The sequence below is a fragment of the Pogona vitticeps genome, chromosome 5 (genome assembly GCF_051106095.1).
Source record: "Pogona vitticeps strain Pit_001003342236 chromosome 5, PviZW2.1, whole genome shotgun sequence".
In the NCBI taxonomy this organism is placed as follows: domain Eukaryota; kingdom Metazoa; phylum Chordata; class Lepidosauria; order Squamata; family Agamidae; genus Pogona; species Pogona vitticeps.
Window position 1 is genome coordinate 25,397,420 of NC_135787.1, and position 15,899 is coordinate 25,413,318.

Genomic DNA, 15,899 nt, shown 5'->3' on the forward strand with positions numbered 1-15,899 from the left:
ATCAGTCATCTTAGCTTTTGTGCGCTCTCATATTTATATTCAGATAGATACTTTTGTTCTGTTTCTATTTTAAAACAATGGGATTTTAAAAGTACTGACTGTGCAAATAGTGCAAAAGACAGTTTTTTACTCAAACAATGCTGTGGCTAATCTTAAACATTTGCTACATCCTGTAGGTGCATCGTATTGTTCTCACTGCAGAAAAGATGTCTCCCCTCTTTCCCAGCATTAAATATTTCACTCATATTGACTTAAACTGCACATGGCAGGAAGCTTTCATTTCTTAAATTTCAGGATTTAATTTGCTGTTCAAGCAGTTCTGCTTTACGGTGGATATAATTTAAAAGTCATGTATTCCTCCTTTGACACAATAAAGAACAAGCTGCTTCAACTGATCCTTTGCAGAATACATTTCAAGGTTAAGTAACTACAGATCTCAGCTAATCCAGGGTAATCTGCTCTTACTAAATGGATGCCTATATTCACAACCATAGCACACACTGTGGGTGCCGGGAAATAAAAGAACTTAGAATCTGAATTTATCAGTGGTCTTGGAAGGACGCCATGTATCTGATTGCTGCGGTGTGCATTGTGATTAGCTTTTTTGAAGAAGTCGATGGTTTCTGCCCTTCTCAGTGCACTTGCATTTACCATGGCAGGAGTGATGGCACTGGAACAAGGTAGGCTTGTGTTTCCTTTCAAATGTTACCCCCACCAGTGCAATTGCAGGGAAGCAGCAGGTAAAATTTAAAATAATGGCCCCCAGTTCCAGCAACTGGTGCAGATTTGTTTAGTAAGTTATTCTTTCAGTGCATTAATATTATTCAGGAAGATAAAATGTTTTATCTTTTGCAGCGTTCGAACAATAAAGTGATAGGCATGGATAGGGTAGGAAGCCAGGGAATCTGATCTAATTGGATTACATATAGCAGATAGCGGAGCTGAAACAGAAAGAAGAGCTAAATGGCTAGGAGACATTGTTGCTTTAGGGAACAGTCCTGTACTATTTATCTGATTGCAAAACTGGTAATGATAAAAAAATCAAGCATGTAAGTACTACATGGCACTTTATGATTGATCTTTCAATAGACCAGTGTCATTGGACAACAACTGGGCACTGCCACAGCATATTCCAGTGTGCAGTGTTTTTCCTTCAAGTTTAAGTCAGCCATCCTCTCCTTTTAGCATTTTTTTTGCATTTCCTCTTCCCTTTCTAGTTTTTTGTCCCTTCCCACAAACAGCTGCTGTTCCATGCTCTTTGTCTGCAGAGCATGCTCAGTCCTCTTTGAGATGTTTTGGGGTAGTTGTAGGCTTTAAAAAATCCCATTGGCTTTTATACCACTGAACATAATCTGCACCCATGAAAATTGTTCAGTACCTCTAAGCCTCCAAGTATCTCCTTTGTGTATATGTGTACAATGCCATTTTGGGCACCATTATGATTGGCACCTGGCAAATTACATTGCTTATCTCTGAAATTCTTTAGCAGCCATAACACTTATGCACCTTTTCCCTACCAAGCAGATAATTACCAGCAGGAGGAAGAGTTATATGCAGGGTCCAGAGAAGAATAGCTTGCTCAGATTTTTTCCTTGTATCTGGATCAGGCAACACAAACTTTTGAAGGCAGGGGATTTGGAGACCCCAGAACTCAGCTGTAAGTGTAGTGAGGTGTTCTAGAAACTTCTTTCTGTATCAACATATTCATTCACCTGAGATCAATTTGTTTGATAACACATTTCTTATTTCACTTCTGCAAACAGAAAAATTGAATTAGTTGTCATGTTTTACCTCATCTGGGAGAAAAGTACACATGAAAAATAGCACAAGAAGTACTATGTCTTAGTCATAGCATAAGGTGCTCATAGTTTGGATTACAAAGGCAGGTTCTGGTCCATTGTATGGAGCCCATAAAGTCAGAGTTGCATGTGCTGAAGAGTATTTTCCCCACATGTGGGAGAGACTGGAGTGGGGTATAGAATGGGAGAGCATGTGTCTGTTACCAAGGAGGTGCAGAAAAAAGCAAGCAAGGAGACTCAATCTACAAATTAATGATCAAAGATTGTAGAAGAATATGACACCCTCTTGAGAAGGAAGAAATACCTTATTTAAAAAGGACAAAAATGATAATTAAATGATATCTATGCTTTTTTTGTATTGAGTTGTCTATCTCTTATTCACCTTAAATAACCGGATCAGATTATTAATGAGAAACTCAATCTTTTTTCTAGAAAAAGAGCAACTTTGGGAGAAGAGAACCCACATTCGTAGGGGTTAAATATCCCTCCCCTAAATATATTTTTGGTACTTTCAGAGATATTCTATACTTACTCTTTTTACTAATCTGTCTTTCCCTTTCTTTGTTTAGAAACCATACATGAGGAAGGGGTTACTATGACTAATCCTGAGAGTTTCCACACAATTTTGTACTTTTAAAAATCTAATAAACAACCCACTTTGATATGAAATTTGGCTCTAAATGTTGCCCTTTTTTTTTGTTAAGATTTGATAACAACTGTGTGTACTCAGGATATAATCTAGGAGCAAGACTGGTCTACTTAAGAAGACCAAGTTTCAGCAAAGTTATATATAGGTGTAGAAAGGCTAACCATATCACTTTTGTGCTTTGTTGCAAATATACAGCAATTTCTGCTAATGTAAAGGGACAACTTTTAAAAAAGTAAACAGTATCTGGTCTTTTTGGCTACACAATCAAGATTGTGGTTGCGGGTGTCATTTTTTTCCATGCACACATAACATCTTTAAATAACAGAATAAATATTTTGTGCCACCTTTTGCAGTAGATTCTAGTTGGTTGTCCAACATTTCCTTCTTCTAACCTCCAAAGGCTAAATGAAACTTTAAAATGCAATGTTTATGTACATGTAAGTCCTACTGAACTTAGTGTAGCTTGTATCTGAATAGACTTGTATAGGATTGCATTGTTAGATTCAGAGATCTCAGGGGGGATGGCTCTGGGAAATCTACTGATTCTGTGATGCAGCCATTTTGAAATAAGTAGAGTTGGACATGATCTGTTTGGTTTATACTGCATGAAAACTGCTTGCTCTCAGCCATCTCTCTTTGGCTGCTGCTAGGTCTGTGCTGTGCAATGATCCTGATATGTTTGAGATCCCTGTAAATGTTCCTGTGGACACTGTCAAACTTCGGATAGAAAAGACCGTCATACGAAAGATTCCGACAGAAGCTTTCTACTACTTGGTGGATCTCAGATACCTGTGGCTCACCTACAACTCTGTAGCAACCATTGACACCAGCAGCTTTTATAACTTAAAGCAGCTGCATGAGCTGCGCCTGGATGGGAATTTGTTGTCAAGTTTCCCTTGGGAATCTTTGGCTGAGATGCCTAATCTCCGAACCCTTGATTTACACAACAACAAAGTGACCAGCATTCCAGCTGAGGCTGGCAAGTACCTAAGAAATCTTACTTACCTGGACATATCTAGCAACAGGTTAACCTCCTTGCCATCAGACCTCATGGACATCTGGCTTGCTTTTTCTGAAACAGCATCAAACAGAAACATAGATTCTGTAACACAGAGGCTCGTATTAGGTAAGCCAGGAAACACTTTGAATTTCTTGCTTTGAACTGTGCCCATAGATGTGCCTCTGAATGAGTCCCTTCCTGGGTCAGCGGAAGATGCTCCTGTTTGTTTTCTTCCTATATTGAAACATTGTTCTGTGGCTGGGGTGACCTTCTACTTGCTATTGTTCAATTTCTTTTTATTCCAGTTTGGCCTTTCAAAACTAAATAGGAAGCAGGTGACCAGCGATATCCTAAAATTTCATCAGAAATGCCACTGCCATGTGACTGGTGAGCATTTGACACCCTGAATTGATTCATCCATGTCCTTACCAGAACCCCATGGTTGAACGTGTGTTACATGCCTGCCTCACCTTTAAGCATCTTAACTGATATGAGCTGACACTTGCCTCAGATATTTGCATACTTACTTATTATTAATTAACTTTATACCCCACCTTCCCTCCAGCAAAAGCAACAAGCTGTGCATGATTCTCTTCATCCTTTATAATGAACAGTCTTGAGAAGTAGGTTAAGCCAAAGGAGATTGACTCTTCCAGTGCTACCCAATGAGTTTCAAAGTTTAGTGTGGACAAGACCCAGGTTCTCCAAAATGCCAGTCCAACATTCTAAACCAGTGGTTCCCAGCCTTGGATAACCCAGATGTTCTTGGACTGTAACTCCCAGAAGCCTTCACAACTGGTGAGCTGTGCTGGCTGGGGTCTCTGGGAATTGCAATCCAAGAATACCTGGGTTACCCAAGGTTGGGAACCACTGGAAACCATGTGCAACACATATGTGGGGTGAGGAGAAAGTATGGAAAGCTGTGGACATTGGCATTTCAAAATATGTAAATATGGCTCATAGCAAAATGTTGGACTGTGCGTGTTCAGAGCTCTATCAGCCAACCATGCCCTTTTTCACAATACTCTATTATGATCCTGTTTAGTTCCCTTTCCTCTTCAGTCAACACTGTCTTCCCACTGAGCATATTCTGTCCTGACTGGGCTGTTACATCTGCCAACCTTGGTATCCCTAAAGCTTGCTGATGCCCCACTATTGTAGTTTGATGGAGCTGCTTTGGCTACATAGCAGTCCACATAAGGGTTTCTTGTTAGTAAATGTCCCAGACTCCACAAGGTTATTCTTTTGGATGATTTTCATGGATGAGCCATGTAGAACAAATGAAAACTCAATAGAGGAGACTGTTCCTTAAGAGTCATGGGACTGAAACATTATCTTGGATGCTCTGAGGATAGTACTTTATAGGCTGTTAAATGCTTTGAGTCTTCCCTTGTTACAGTTTATCACAACTCACTGCTGCTAATCCTGATTCAGTATTAGATGCCTTCTCACCATTTACTGTACTGTATCTGGTTTCTCATTTAGATTTGATTGTGCCAAAAAAAAAAAAAAAACACCTCGTGCATGTGCTAAAATAAAAATATTTTTTAAAAACCATTATTGAAATCCTGAGGGCTCTCTCTCTCTCTCTCTCTCTCTCTCTCTCTCTCTCTCTCTCTCTCTGTGTGTGTGTGTGTGTGTGTGTGTGTGAGAGAGATGTGTTAGTTTCTTCCCGGAAAGACTGCAAAATGTGTTGTGGAAAGCTTACATATTAACCAGTTTTAATGTTTTATTATTAGTTCCTTGTGCTGTTTCTATACCAGGAAGCTGATATGCAAATCTGTAGGCCTACTGTTACAACACACATAATTAGTCCTCCTCCCCCAATAAGGCCCCCACAAAAGTTCCCATTAGGAAGGCCACTTCCTAAGGAAGGGCAGAATTATTCTGTGTTGGTTGTAGGGAATCCCTCATCCACTGAAAGCCACATTCTCTTGTGGATCTGTTTTGGGCCATGTCTCACTGATGGCAGGGCTGAAGCCGGCTGTGTCTGTGTGGCTTTTCTCTGCATTTTTTGCCATAACTTTTTGTCCATTGTCTCTGCCTTTTTTGCCTTCATTTCAACTTCTCTTTGTATCAAATTGGAAATTAATGATAAGGTCACATTACGTTTCCTTGTAACGTAAAGGTAAAGGTTCCCCTTGACAATTTGTCCAGTTGTGTCCGACTCTAGGCGGCGGTGCTCATCTCCATTTCCAACCCATGTGGGCCAGTGTGACTAGACATGGAATGCCGTTTACCTCCCCACCAAGGTGGTACCTATTTATCTACTCACATTTTTGCATTTTGCATGCTTTCGAACCGCTAGAGACAAGTGGCAGGAGCTCACTCCGTCCCGTGGAGTCGATCTTATGACTGCAGGTCTTCTGACCTTGCAGCACAGAGGCTTCAGCGGTTTAACCCGCAGCGCTACCACGTCCCTTGTAACATAAGATTTCCTTGAACAGATTACAACAGCTATACAGCAATAACACCTTTTTGAAATTCTTCTTCCTTTTTTTTTTGCTGGTAAAGTTATCATCAATTATGACTTCTGGGAGTTCTTTTATGGCCAATCCCCATGTCTACCTTTAATTTTTGTATGCCTCAAAGATATGTGCAGACAATGTCTGTGCTATCTTCTAAGGACCAAACACAAGCATGCTAAATTCAACTTATATAGGTGAGGAAAATTATGTATGGTGACAAACAAGACATAAAATCTGTTTCAAACATTTTGTCTAGTTTGGACCGCTCATTCTTTTTCTCCCTGCCAAATGAGCTACTGAGGAAAAAAGATGGTAGTTGTTAGATGTCCAGGTCCTAGAAAAGTTGTCTCTGGGCTTTAACTTCAACAATCCCTTTGCTAGCATGCTGGCTGAGGTATTCTAGGAGTTCTAGTTCCCAAAAGTAACTTTTCCAAACTCTTCAGAGATCTGAACTTAATTGCTTGCAGAGGGCTTTTGAAATTGGGTTGAAGGTTGCAAATCTCCCTTCCCAACATGGATGTAAGTGGAGAAAATAATTGTGACAAGCTATTAAAAATGGTTTTGTGTGTCTATTAAATCAAAGGGAATGAGAGACATTATTTTCTTCATCTCTTATTTCTCCCCATTCTAATCAAGCAAATATCTTAGTCAGGCAACAGGCTATGCTAAAATTATACATAAATTGCTACAGGTCAATTTTTTTTTTTAAAGAATTGTTTAGAATTGTACTGATAGAGTAATAGCAGATGGAAGCATTTGGCACCTGTTGGAAGATTGTTTGAGAACAAAGTAATATCAGATTTGTTTCAATGTCTGCCAAAGTTGCTTCTTCTGGTTTGGACACTGGAAGACGAAAACTGTGATGGTACCCTGGTCGCATCACAGAGTTGTAATGTTGCAAGACTATGACTTTCTCTGTTCTGATTTTCAGGTTTGCAGGACAATCCATGGTATTGCGACTGTCGGATTTCCAAGCTCATTGAATTTTCAAAAATTGTGGATAATGCTATTGTGCTTCTCGATCCTTTTGTGGCTTGCAGTGGACCTGAAAGCCTGGCTGGAATCTTATTTCAAAGAGCAGAGCTGGAACAATGTTTGAAACCATCTGTAATGACTTCAGCCACAAAAATCACCTCACCCCTGGGTAGCAATGTTCTACTACGTTGTGATGCGACTGGCTATCCCACTCCACAACTCATCTGGGTTAGGTCGGACAACTTGTTGGTGAACTATACAGGTATTTATTTCCAAGAGATCCTCTTACTTAGAGTTTAGAAATTGCCTGTCATGTCGTTGAAAACCAATGTGGTTTTCTAGGATTAGGACTAGGATTAGGAGCAAATGTAGGAGGATTTAAACTTGATCCACCATTTTAAGCAAACTGATCTAATTTGCAGTTACTGGGTGAAACTAGAATTTGCATGCAGCAAGTTGGAACCGACTGGAAAGCACATCATTATTAATTTTTAATTAACCTTCAAATTCCATGGTTGTCTGAATTTCACAATGAAATTCTAAGCAGAAGAAAAATGCACACAAAAATGTATATATTCATTGTATATGCTTTTTAGAAGTGAGCAGTAACATGGAGTGAAGTGTAGGGGTTGTGCCTATTGCTATTAGCAAGCGATGTGTCCAGAATTTAGACTGAATTTAGGTTAGAGATAGATTGACGTTCCATTTCTTGGGTAAAGTAGATTTGGTATTAGTTGCCCCAAATGCTCATGATGTTGCCTGTTAGTGACTGAAAAGTATCTGATGAATTTGTTAATTGCACTGTGCTGCTTCAAACAAAGGAAGGGCAAAGAAGACCAGACATTCAATTTCCAAATTAGTGATAACGTTCATTGGGCCAGTCTCTGTTTCTGAGACTAAACGAATGTACACCACAGGATGAGAGTATAATTTCCTCCATTTTTAGATTCTTGGAAGAACTGATATTGTTGCTTTGTGCCATCTAGTTGCTTCTGATTTACAGAAACCCTAATAGAGTTTTTAATGTCTATGGAGTCAATTTTACGTCTATGTCCCACTCTATCCACTGTACCACACAGGCTGTCATAGAGGAACTACAGGGTGTACATTTAAGAAATAAATAAATATTTAAGAAATAAATAAAATCCAAATGTGGGGGAGAGGAGTATTTGTAGAGGCTTAACTCCAACTAGTCTCAACTAGAATAGCCTCATTGAATCAATTGTTGCATTACAAATCAGCACTTACATATTTTAGGGTACGTCCAGATGGACACATGGCTCGCTAATAGAAATAGGCACAACCCCTAATTACTTACATAAAATCTACTGCCTTTGAGACTAGCAATTAGGTTCAGACTAGAACTCCTTCCAAGTATCTCTTGGTTTGGGTCAAAACATGTGAAAAGAAGTCCGATGATGCACAGGTGTATATCTGGAGGACAAGAAGGAGTAAAGGAGCAAATATAGTATTTTGTTCTGGAAACAGTTGTGTGTATGGATTTTCAATGGGACTATGACATTTTAGAGACAAAGTGTTGGTTGGGAGCCCATTCAGAAGAAACAAAACAACTGGTGAAGCTGCTCTGTGGATAAGTCTCCAGAGATGCATTGGCTCTCTGACACGAATGTCTCAGTTTTTTGCGTTTGTTCACAGAGCAGCTGTGGTCTATTATCTTAGGCACAGGCATAGTTCTTTCATAGTCTAACTTTGCAAATCTTGCCGCTATGTATGACTTATAGCCTGAGCACCCATTGGGCTGTTCACATCTGGAAAGGTACCTGTGTCTTCCCTTCAGCTTGAAATTCAGCTGCTGGTTTGTTACAAGGGAATGTGGTTTGCGTTGAAGTGTTTCTAAAGGTCTGATTCACACTCTTGCCCTGTTTCTTTCCGCATTGTTTTGTTTGATGCAGAATGATTGATTTTGTAAGAAAAGATTGTGCACTGGGCTGATTTGGACCCCATGCTTCTGTGGGATTAAAGTTTGCTATGCTAAATAGGGTACAGCTTGATTTTCTCAACCTTCTATATCTTCTTTGCTATCCATTGTATGAATCCAAACTTATGGACTTGGTTACCTTTTTTGCATTGTGGTTCATGGGATAATTAATGTATCTTAAGACCTTTCAGTGATTTTCTTGGGAAGGTGCAGTTGTAATGGGACATGAGAATTCATGTAAGTACCATTGTTTATCTCTAAAGGATGTATTATGGAAAGAGCAGCTTATGAGAGGCATTCCTATGTAAGGAAAGGAGGGTTGCATCTTCCAAAATAGTAGCTGATTAATTAGGACTTAGAGTAAAGAATTTTTAACTGATTAGACTAATCAAATCATATAGTTCTTTTAGAATAAATGTTACTGGAAAGTTGCTTCATGTTTGAAATATTATGTTCAAGTGCCACAAAATGCATAAATAATGAATTATAAGAGCCGCTTCTTTTTGTTCAGACTGCCACACTTATACACATTTAATTCTTTTCCAGTTATTCAAGAAAGCCCAGGGGAAGGGGTAAGATGGTCCATCCTTAGCTTGACAGGAATTTCCTATAAAGATGCAGGGGACTACAGATGTAAGGCAAAAAATTTGGCTGGAATGTCAGAAGCTTCCGTTACGGTTACTGTTGTTGGTGTTGTTACCACAACGGTGTCTCCACAAAAGTATGGGAAAAAACCTGGAGCAGACCAGCAAAACACAACTCAGGAAGAGACCAAACCAGAGTCTTTAAATGTGACCACCTTTTCTGCGACGATATTGCCTTCAACCACTTATTCTCCTCCTACAACACTGGCTACCACTGAAAGGTCTACTACTGAGAGGACCACTGATCAAAGCCAATTGAAATCCATGCCAGATGGAAAGAAGAATTCCAAGACATTTACCAATGGAAGCAAAAAACAGCCTATCGATACCACGAAGAAGCGTGGTGGTACATCACTGAGTGAAGCTGAACAAATTGACGTGGTAAAGAACCTTCGAGTAATCCCTGAAACTGATGAAAGAGTGACCTTAATGTGGAAAACCGTCAATGCCACAAGTAATCCTGCTCTCACTGTGTTGTACTCAAAGTATGGAGAGAAAGATATGCTGCCACTGAGCACAGATCCAACTAAAAATAAGGTCACCATAGATGGTTTGGAACGTGGTACCCAGTATATGGCCTGTGTCTGTCCCAAAGGAATTCCACCCACAAAAGACCAATGCATTATTTTTTCGACAGATGGAATGAGAATGGAAGAAGATTCTCAGATTCCCATTCTGCTGGTGGCTGGTGGCGTAGCTTGTGTGATTATTTTACCAATAATATTTTTTTTGCTCTACAAAGTCTTAATGCTTCACAGGAAACCCAAATCTACCAGGGAAGCTGACCTGGAGAAAGAGACCTATGTTAAATTTGAAACCCTTTCTCTTAAACCACGATCAGTTGGGGCAGGCGGAGAGCTGTGGGCTCGGCGGAACACTGAGGAGTCTGAAAGACTTTTGCTTTGCTCCAGATCAAGTATGGATTCTCAGATGACTTTCAAAAGTGAAGGTTTAAGGTCTGAGTATTTCTGCTGACTCCAGGTGTTCTGTGGGCCATCTGAAGATTATGCACTGGTGGAGTGATGACAGATTTGTGTCTGATATTTGTGTTTGACTTGTGCCGGTTAAAAAGCATGAACATCAAACAGAGGAACACTGATTTTGTGCGAGTGTGAGTGTGTCCCAAGGATTTTGTGATACAACATGTGGAGAGAGAAAGATGCCTCTTCAAAGTGTGAAATTTTGCGACTTCTCCCCCCCCCCACTTTTTTTAAAGCAATTCTGCTGCATTTATATTACTTGGTTTTTTATTAATTTGGTGTTTGTTGTTTAAATGAAAGTTTCTGTGTAAAATATGTACCACCTCTCTATCTAACATCTATGTTCCTTCCCTCCCCACCTTTGATACACACGAAATTTAAGAGACTAGATCATAAACATTTGTCTATAATTTTGCTCAGCTAAAATCAAAATTCAAGACTGCTATGCTTGAATGTTGCAAAAACTCCAGGGCTACATCCTATAACAATCTATTAAGATTAGTATGGGAGGAGTTGTTTAATTCTGTTTTTTTTAAATTGTCTGATGCCAAGATGTCTGATGGTTAAATTGTGATTAAAAATGAGGTACATTATTAAATATTTTGCAATGTGAAGTTGTGATATGCAGTTAATGAGTGGGACCCAGACTGATTTAATCCCAGCTTTTTCATGAACACAGGAAGATTGGACTGGTGGAACTACACCATGATTGACTGGTTATCCCAAATTAATCACCTTTTTTTGCAATAAAAATGCATTAGCAGCATATTTATTTATTTATTTATTTATTTATTTATTTATTTATTTATTTATTTATTTATTTATTTATTTATTTAACTTATATGCCACCCACTCTATCCATGATGGAAATATTTGGAAGCAGCTTTATGTGCAGTATGTATCTGCATTATATATAGTCAGGGTGAATCCACATAATTGTGTTACCTTTGAATGTCTGTTACAAAATCAATATGTGGCCCAATAGGCATATGAGGTAGTCAGAGAAACAGATTCCTAACCTATTAGAAACAAGTGTTAAGCAAAAGTATATGACCTTCATCTGGATTGTTAGAGCATAAGAATATTAACCATTGTTACCACTGATTTAAACCACATTCTATATCAATGCTTCCCAGCCTTGGGTCCCCAGATATTCTTGGAACAGAATTCCCAGAAACCATTCTCTACTACCAGGATTTCTGGCAGTTGTAATCCAAGAACATCTGGGGACCCAAGGTTGGGACTACTGCTGTATATCAAAAGAACCTCGCAGGAAAATTTATTTGATCACATTGTGGGCAACAAGATGTCTCAAGAAAGTATGTACATGGCAGGGCTGGAGGGACAACCATTCATCTTTATTGGTTGTCCTCACTAGTGGTGCAGTTGGGTGATTTGAAACTCTACTATTTATGGTTGTTGTGGGTTTTTTGAGCTCCTTGGCCATGTTCTGAAGGTTGTTCTTCCTAACGTTTCACCTAGCATTTATAATTTAAATGTGTGTGTTTGTGTGAGTTCAGTAACCATGTGGATAACTTCAGTTGGAACACAGCTATTCTTCCTCTTCTTTCCATGCAACCCAACACCATCCCGTATATCTACACTGATTCTGCTACACCAGAGATGAACACATTTATTTTGACATACAGTGGTGCCTTGCTTTACGATTGCCCCGCATTACAATGAAACTGCATTACGATGATCTTTTTGCGATCACATTTGTGAACGCAAAACGATTGTCTGAATGGGGTTTTTTCGCTTTGCGATGATTGGTTCCCTGCTTTGGGAACCCATTGTTCACAAAATGAAGATTTTCCTCCAGCTGATCGACGGTTTCAAAATGACCACCAGGTAAACAAAATGGCTCCCCCACTGTTTTCTGGGAGGGATTCCTTGCTGCACAGGAACCAAACATGGCCGCCCTATGGAGGATCTTCGCTGGACGGTGAGTTTCCAGCCCATTGGAACGCATTCAAGGGGTTTCAATGTGTTTCAATTGGTGTTTTCGTTCTATAGCGATTTCGCTGGAACGAATTAACATCATAATGCGAGGCACCACTGTACAATATATCACAAAAGTGAGTACACCCCCTCACATTTTATAAATATTTTAGTATATCTTTTCATGTGACAACACTAAAGAAATGACACTTCGCTACAATGTAAAACAGTGCGTATACAGCTTGTAGAACAGTGTAAATGTGCTGTCCCCTCAAAATAATGCAAAACACAGCCATTAATGTGTAAACCGCTGGCAACAAAAGTGAGTACACCCCTAAGTGATAATGTCCAAATTGGACACAAGTAGCCGTTTCCCCTCCCTGGTGTTATGAGACCCATTAGTGTCACAAATCTCAGGTGTGAAGAGGGAGCAGGTGTTATCACTCTCACTCTCTCAGACTGGTCACTGGAAGTTCCACATGGCACCTCATGGTAATGAACTATCTGAGGATCTGAAAAAATGAATTGCTGCTCTACATAAAGATGGCCTAGGCTATAAGAAGATTGCCAAAACCTTGAAACTGAGTGTGCAGCACGGTGGCCAAGCCCATACAGTGGTTTAATAGGACAGGTTCCACTCAGAACAGGCCTCACCATGGTTGACCAAAGAAGTTGAGTGCCCGTGCTCAGCGCCCTATCTGGAGGTTGGCTTTGGGAAATAGATGCATGAGTGCTGCCAGCATTGCTGAAGAGGTTGAAGGGGTGGGGGCTCAGCCTGTCAGTGCTCAGACCATGCGCCACACACTGCATCAAATTGGTCTCCAGTGCTGTCATCCCAGAAGGAAGACTGTTCTAAAGATGGTGCACAAGAAAGTGCATATGGTTTTCTGCAGACAAGCAGACTAAAGACATGGATTTTGGGAACCATGTCCTGTAGCCCGATGAGACCAAGATAAACTTATTTGGTTCAGATGGTGTCAAGTGTATGTGGTAGCAACCAGATGAGGAGTACAAAGACAAGTTGTGTCATGCGTACAATCAAGCATGGTGGTGGGAGTGTCATGGTCTGGGGCTGCATGAGTGCTGCCGGCACTGGGGAGATACAGTTCATTGAGGGAACCATGAATGGCAACATGTATGGTGACATACTGAAAAAGAGCATGATCCCCTCCCTTCGGAGACTGGGCCACGGGGCAGTATTCCAACATGATAATGAGCCAAAAACATACCTCCAAAACGACCACCGCCTTGCTAAAGAAGCTGAGGGTAAATGTGATGGACTGGCAAAGCATGTCTCCAGATGTAAACCCTATTGAGCATCTGTGGGGCATCCTGAAACCGAAGGTGGAGGTGCGCAAGGTCTCTAACATCCACCAGCTCTGTGATGTCATCATGGAGGAGTGGAAGAGGACTCCAGTGGCAACCTGTGAAGCTCTGGTGAACTCTATGCCCAAGAGGGCTAAGGCAGTGCTTGAAAATAATGGTGGCCACACAAAGTTTTGACACTTTGTGCCCAATTTGGACGTTGTCACTTAGGGGTGTACTCACTTTTGTTGCCAGCGGTTTAGACATTGATGGCTGTGTGTTGCATTATTTTGAGGGGACAGTGCATTTACACTGTTCTACAAGCTGTATACTCACTGCTGTACATTGTAACCAAGTGTCATATCTTTAGTGTTGTCACATGAAAAGATGTATTAAAATATTTATGAAATCTGAGGGCATGTACTCCTGTGATATACTGTAGCTACCATTTTGATGCAGAAGAAGATGATTTATTTTTAAAATAAAACAAATAACATTAAAAAATAAGCTCTGCAAACATGCATGGCAACAAAATATTTGTAAAAATAAGACAAAACACAGCAGCGAGTTAACACTTAGCATTCCCATATTGGCCCAGGTACTGATTCCAGCCCTGTTTGCTGTTGCCCCATAGCATTTTACTTTTTGCGTTGATTCTTTCTTCAGAGGTGGTAAAAGAACACTGGCTATTGGCCATGAAGTCCAGCTGTAGTTACAGCATGGGCGCTTGGCCCACTTAGCATGTAAGGTTATGCTGATTTCTCACTGTGGAGTTTCCATTTTAGCTGTTTTACGTCAGCTGTCTGGAGGCCCATCCTCCATGAATTGTGCCTAATCCTCTTCAGTATGGAAAAAAACACTGAGAAGTTTTTAAAACTAGGGTCCCTTTTTGCATAGCATGATATCAGCCCTGTTTTTTTGATGCTCAAAAGTGAGTTCTGTTGTTTCTGTAGCCAAAGTAGGATCATTTAATGAAATATCACCAGTGGGAGGTCTCAGCATCTTCAATGAATCTCCACATATTGAAGAAGTAAAAGGAAATAAATCTATAGGGGGAAAACCTGTGCATATTCAGTGGCTGCACAGTGTTGTCTGATTGACTGCTGGAGAGAGGGGACAGAAAACCAAGGGGATGGCAGAACAAAATGGGGAACTCTTCGCTGCCTGAATGAAACATTAAAATAAGTGTATGCACAAGCACTCTCTTGCACACACAAAAACACACCACAGCCACAAGTGTCATAAAGTACAATGTCATCAAGAAAGCTTGCATAGAGAAATATTACAAAATCATTCTGATTTTTGGACAGTCCGTAGATTTTGATGGCTTACTTTCTTGGAATCTAATTTTAACCATGAACATTTGATAAAAAATAGAAGAACTTGCAGGTACATCAAGATTAGTATTCATTGTTTTTAAAAAGTTCAATTAAACCATGAATAAAAAGCAAGACATGTCAAGTCCAGCTGTAATGCGCTCATGTGCGTCAAGAAATGACACCTCTTCAAAAAGATAGAAAGAGAAATAGGATACTTTCTCTCCCTCAAACTCTAGTTAGGGATTTCCTATGTACACTTCCTATGTACACTGTTTAACTGACATTGTTTTGTCAGTTATACAGAATAGCTGACATTCAGATACCTCCAAAAGCATGTGAGAAAAACATATTTTGAAACCTGATAAATCCTCCTCTTCAGAGCCATTATGTTCCATTAATAGGAGAGTAGTAGAAATGACGACAGAGGGAGCAGGGCTAATTTGCAATTTTTCTCTGTCTCTCTGTGTATGTATAATCCACACTTTCATTAGGCATAAGCAGGCCAAACATACTTAAGATCTGACCTGGGGATGGAATGTTTCGGGATGATGATATTCAGGGGGCAGTGCTTGCAAACCTGTTTTGCATCGCCTCTTCCCCTTATGCAAACATGCGTTTCTTGAATGCTTGCATAAGACTGTTGTGATTCTGCTTTCCTCTGTGATTTCATCTTGGGGGAAATATTAAATAAACTGATTTTTACAAGTTGGGATTATGTTTCTGTCTCCTAGGACAAATACAGGCACTCTTCACTTAATGATCTACCTGTTTAAGGGCCACTCGGATTTACAGCCTTTTATGACCCTAGTAAATGTGTGCTTGTGTCTTCACCATGCCCCTTCTCCACGTCACAGTGATTTATTATTCTTGTATACAGTGC

At 40.0% G+C, this 15,899-nt stretch overlaps 1 protein-coding gene across 1 annotated transcript; it reads left to right on the forward strand.

Moving 5' to 3' along the window:
- The first annotated feature begins 349 nt into the window (after positions 1-349).
- LRIT3 (leucine rich repeat, Ig-like and transmembrane domains 3) lies at positions 350-11,068 on the forward strand. The gene is made up of 4 exons (XM_020808836.3): positions 350-680; positions 3,099-3,574; positions 6,848-7,153; positions 9,377-11,068. The coding sequence occupies exons 1-4, from the start codon at positions 565-567 to the stop codon at positions 10,447-10,449; spliced, it is 1,971 nt and encodes a 656-aa protein (XP_020664495.3). The 5' UTR covers positions 350-564; the 3' UTR covers positions 10,450-11,068.
- The last annotated feature ends 4,831 nt before the right edge of the window (positions 11,069-15,899 follow it).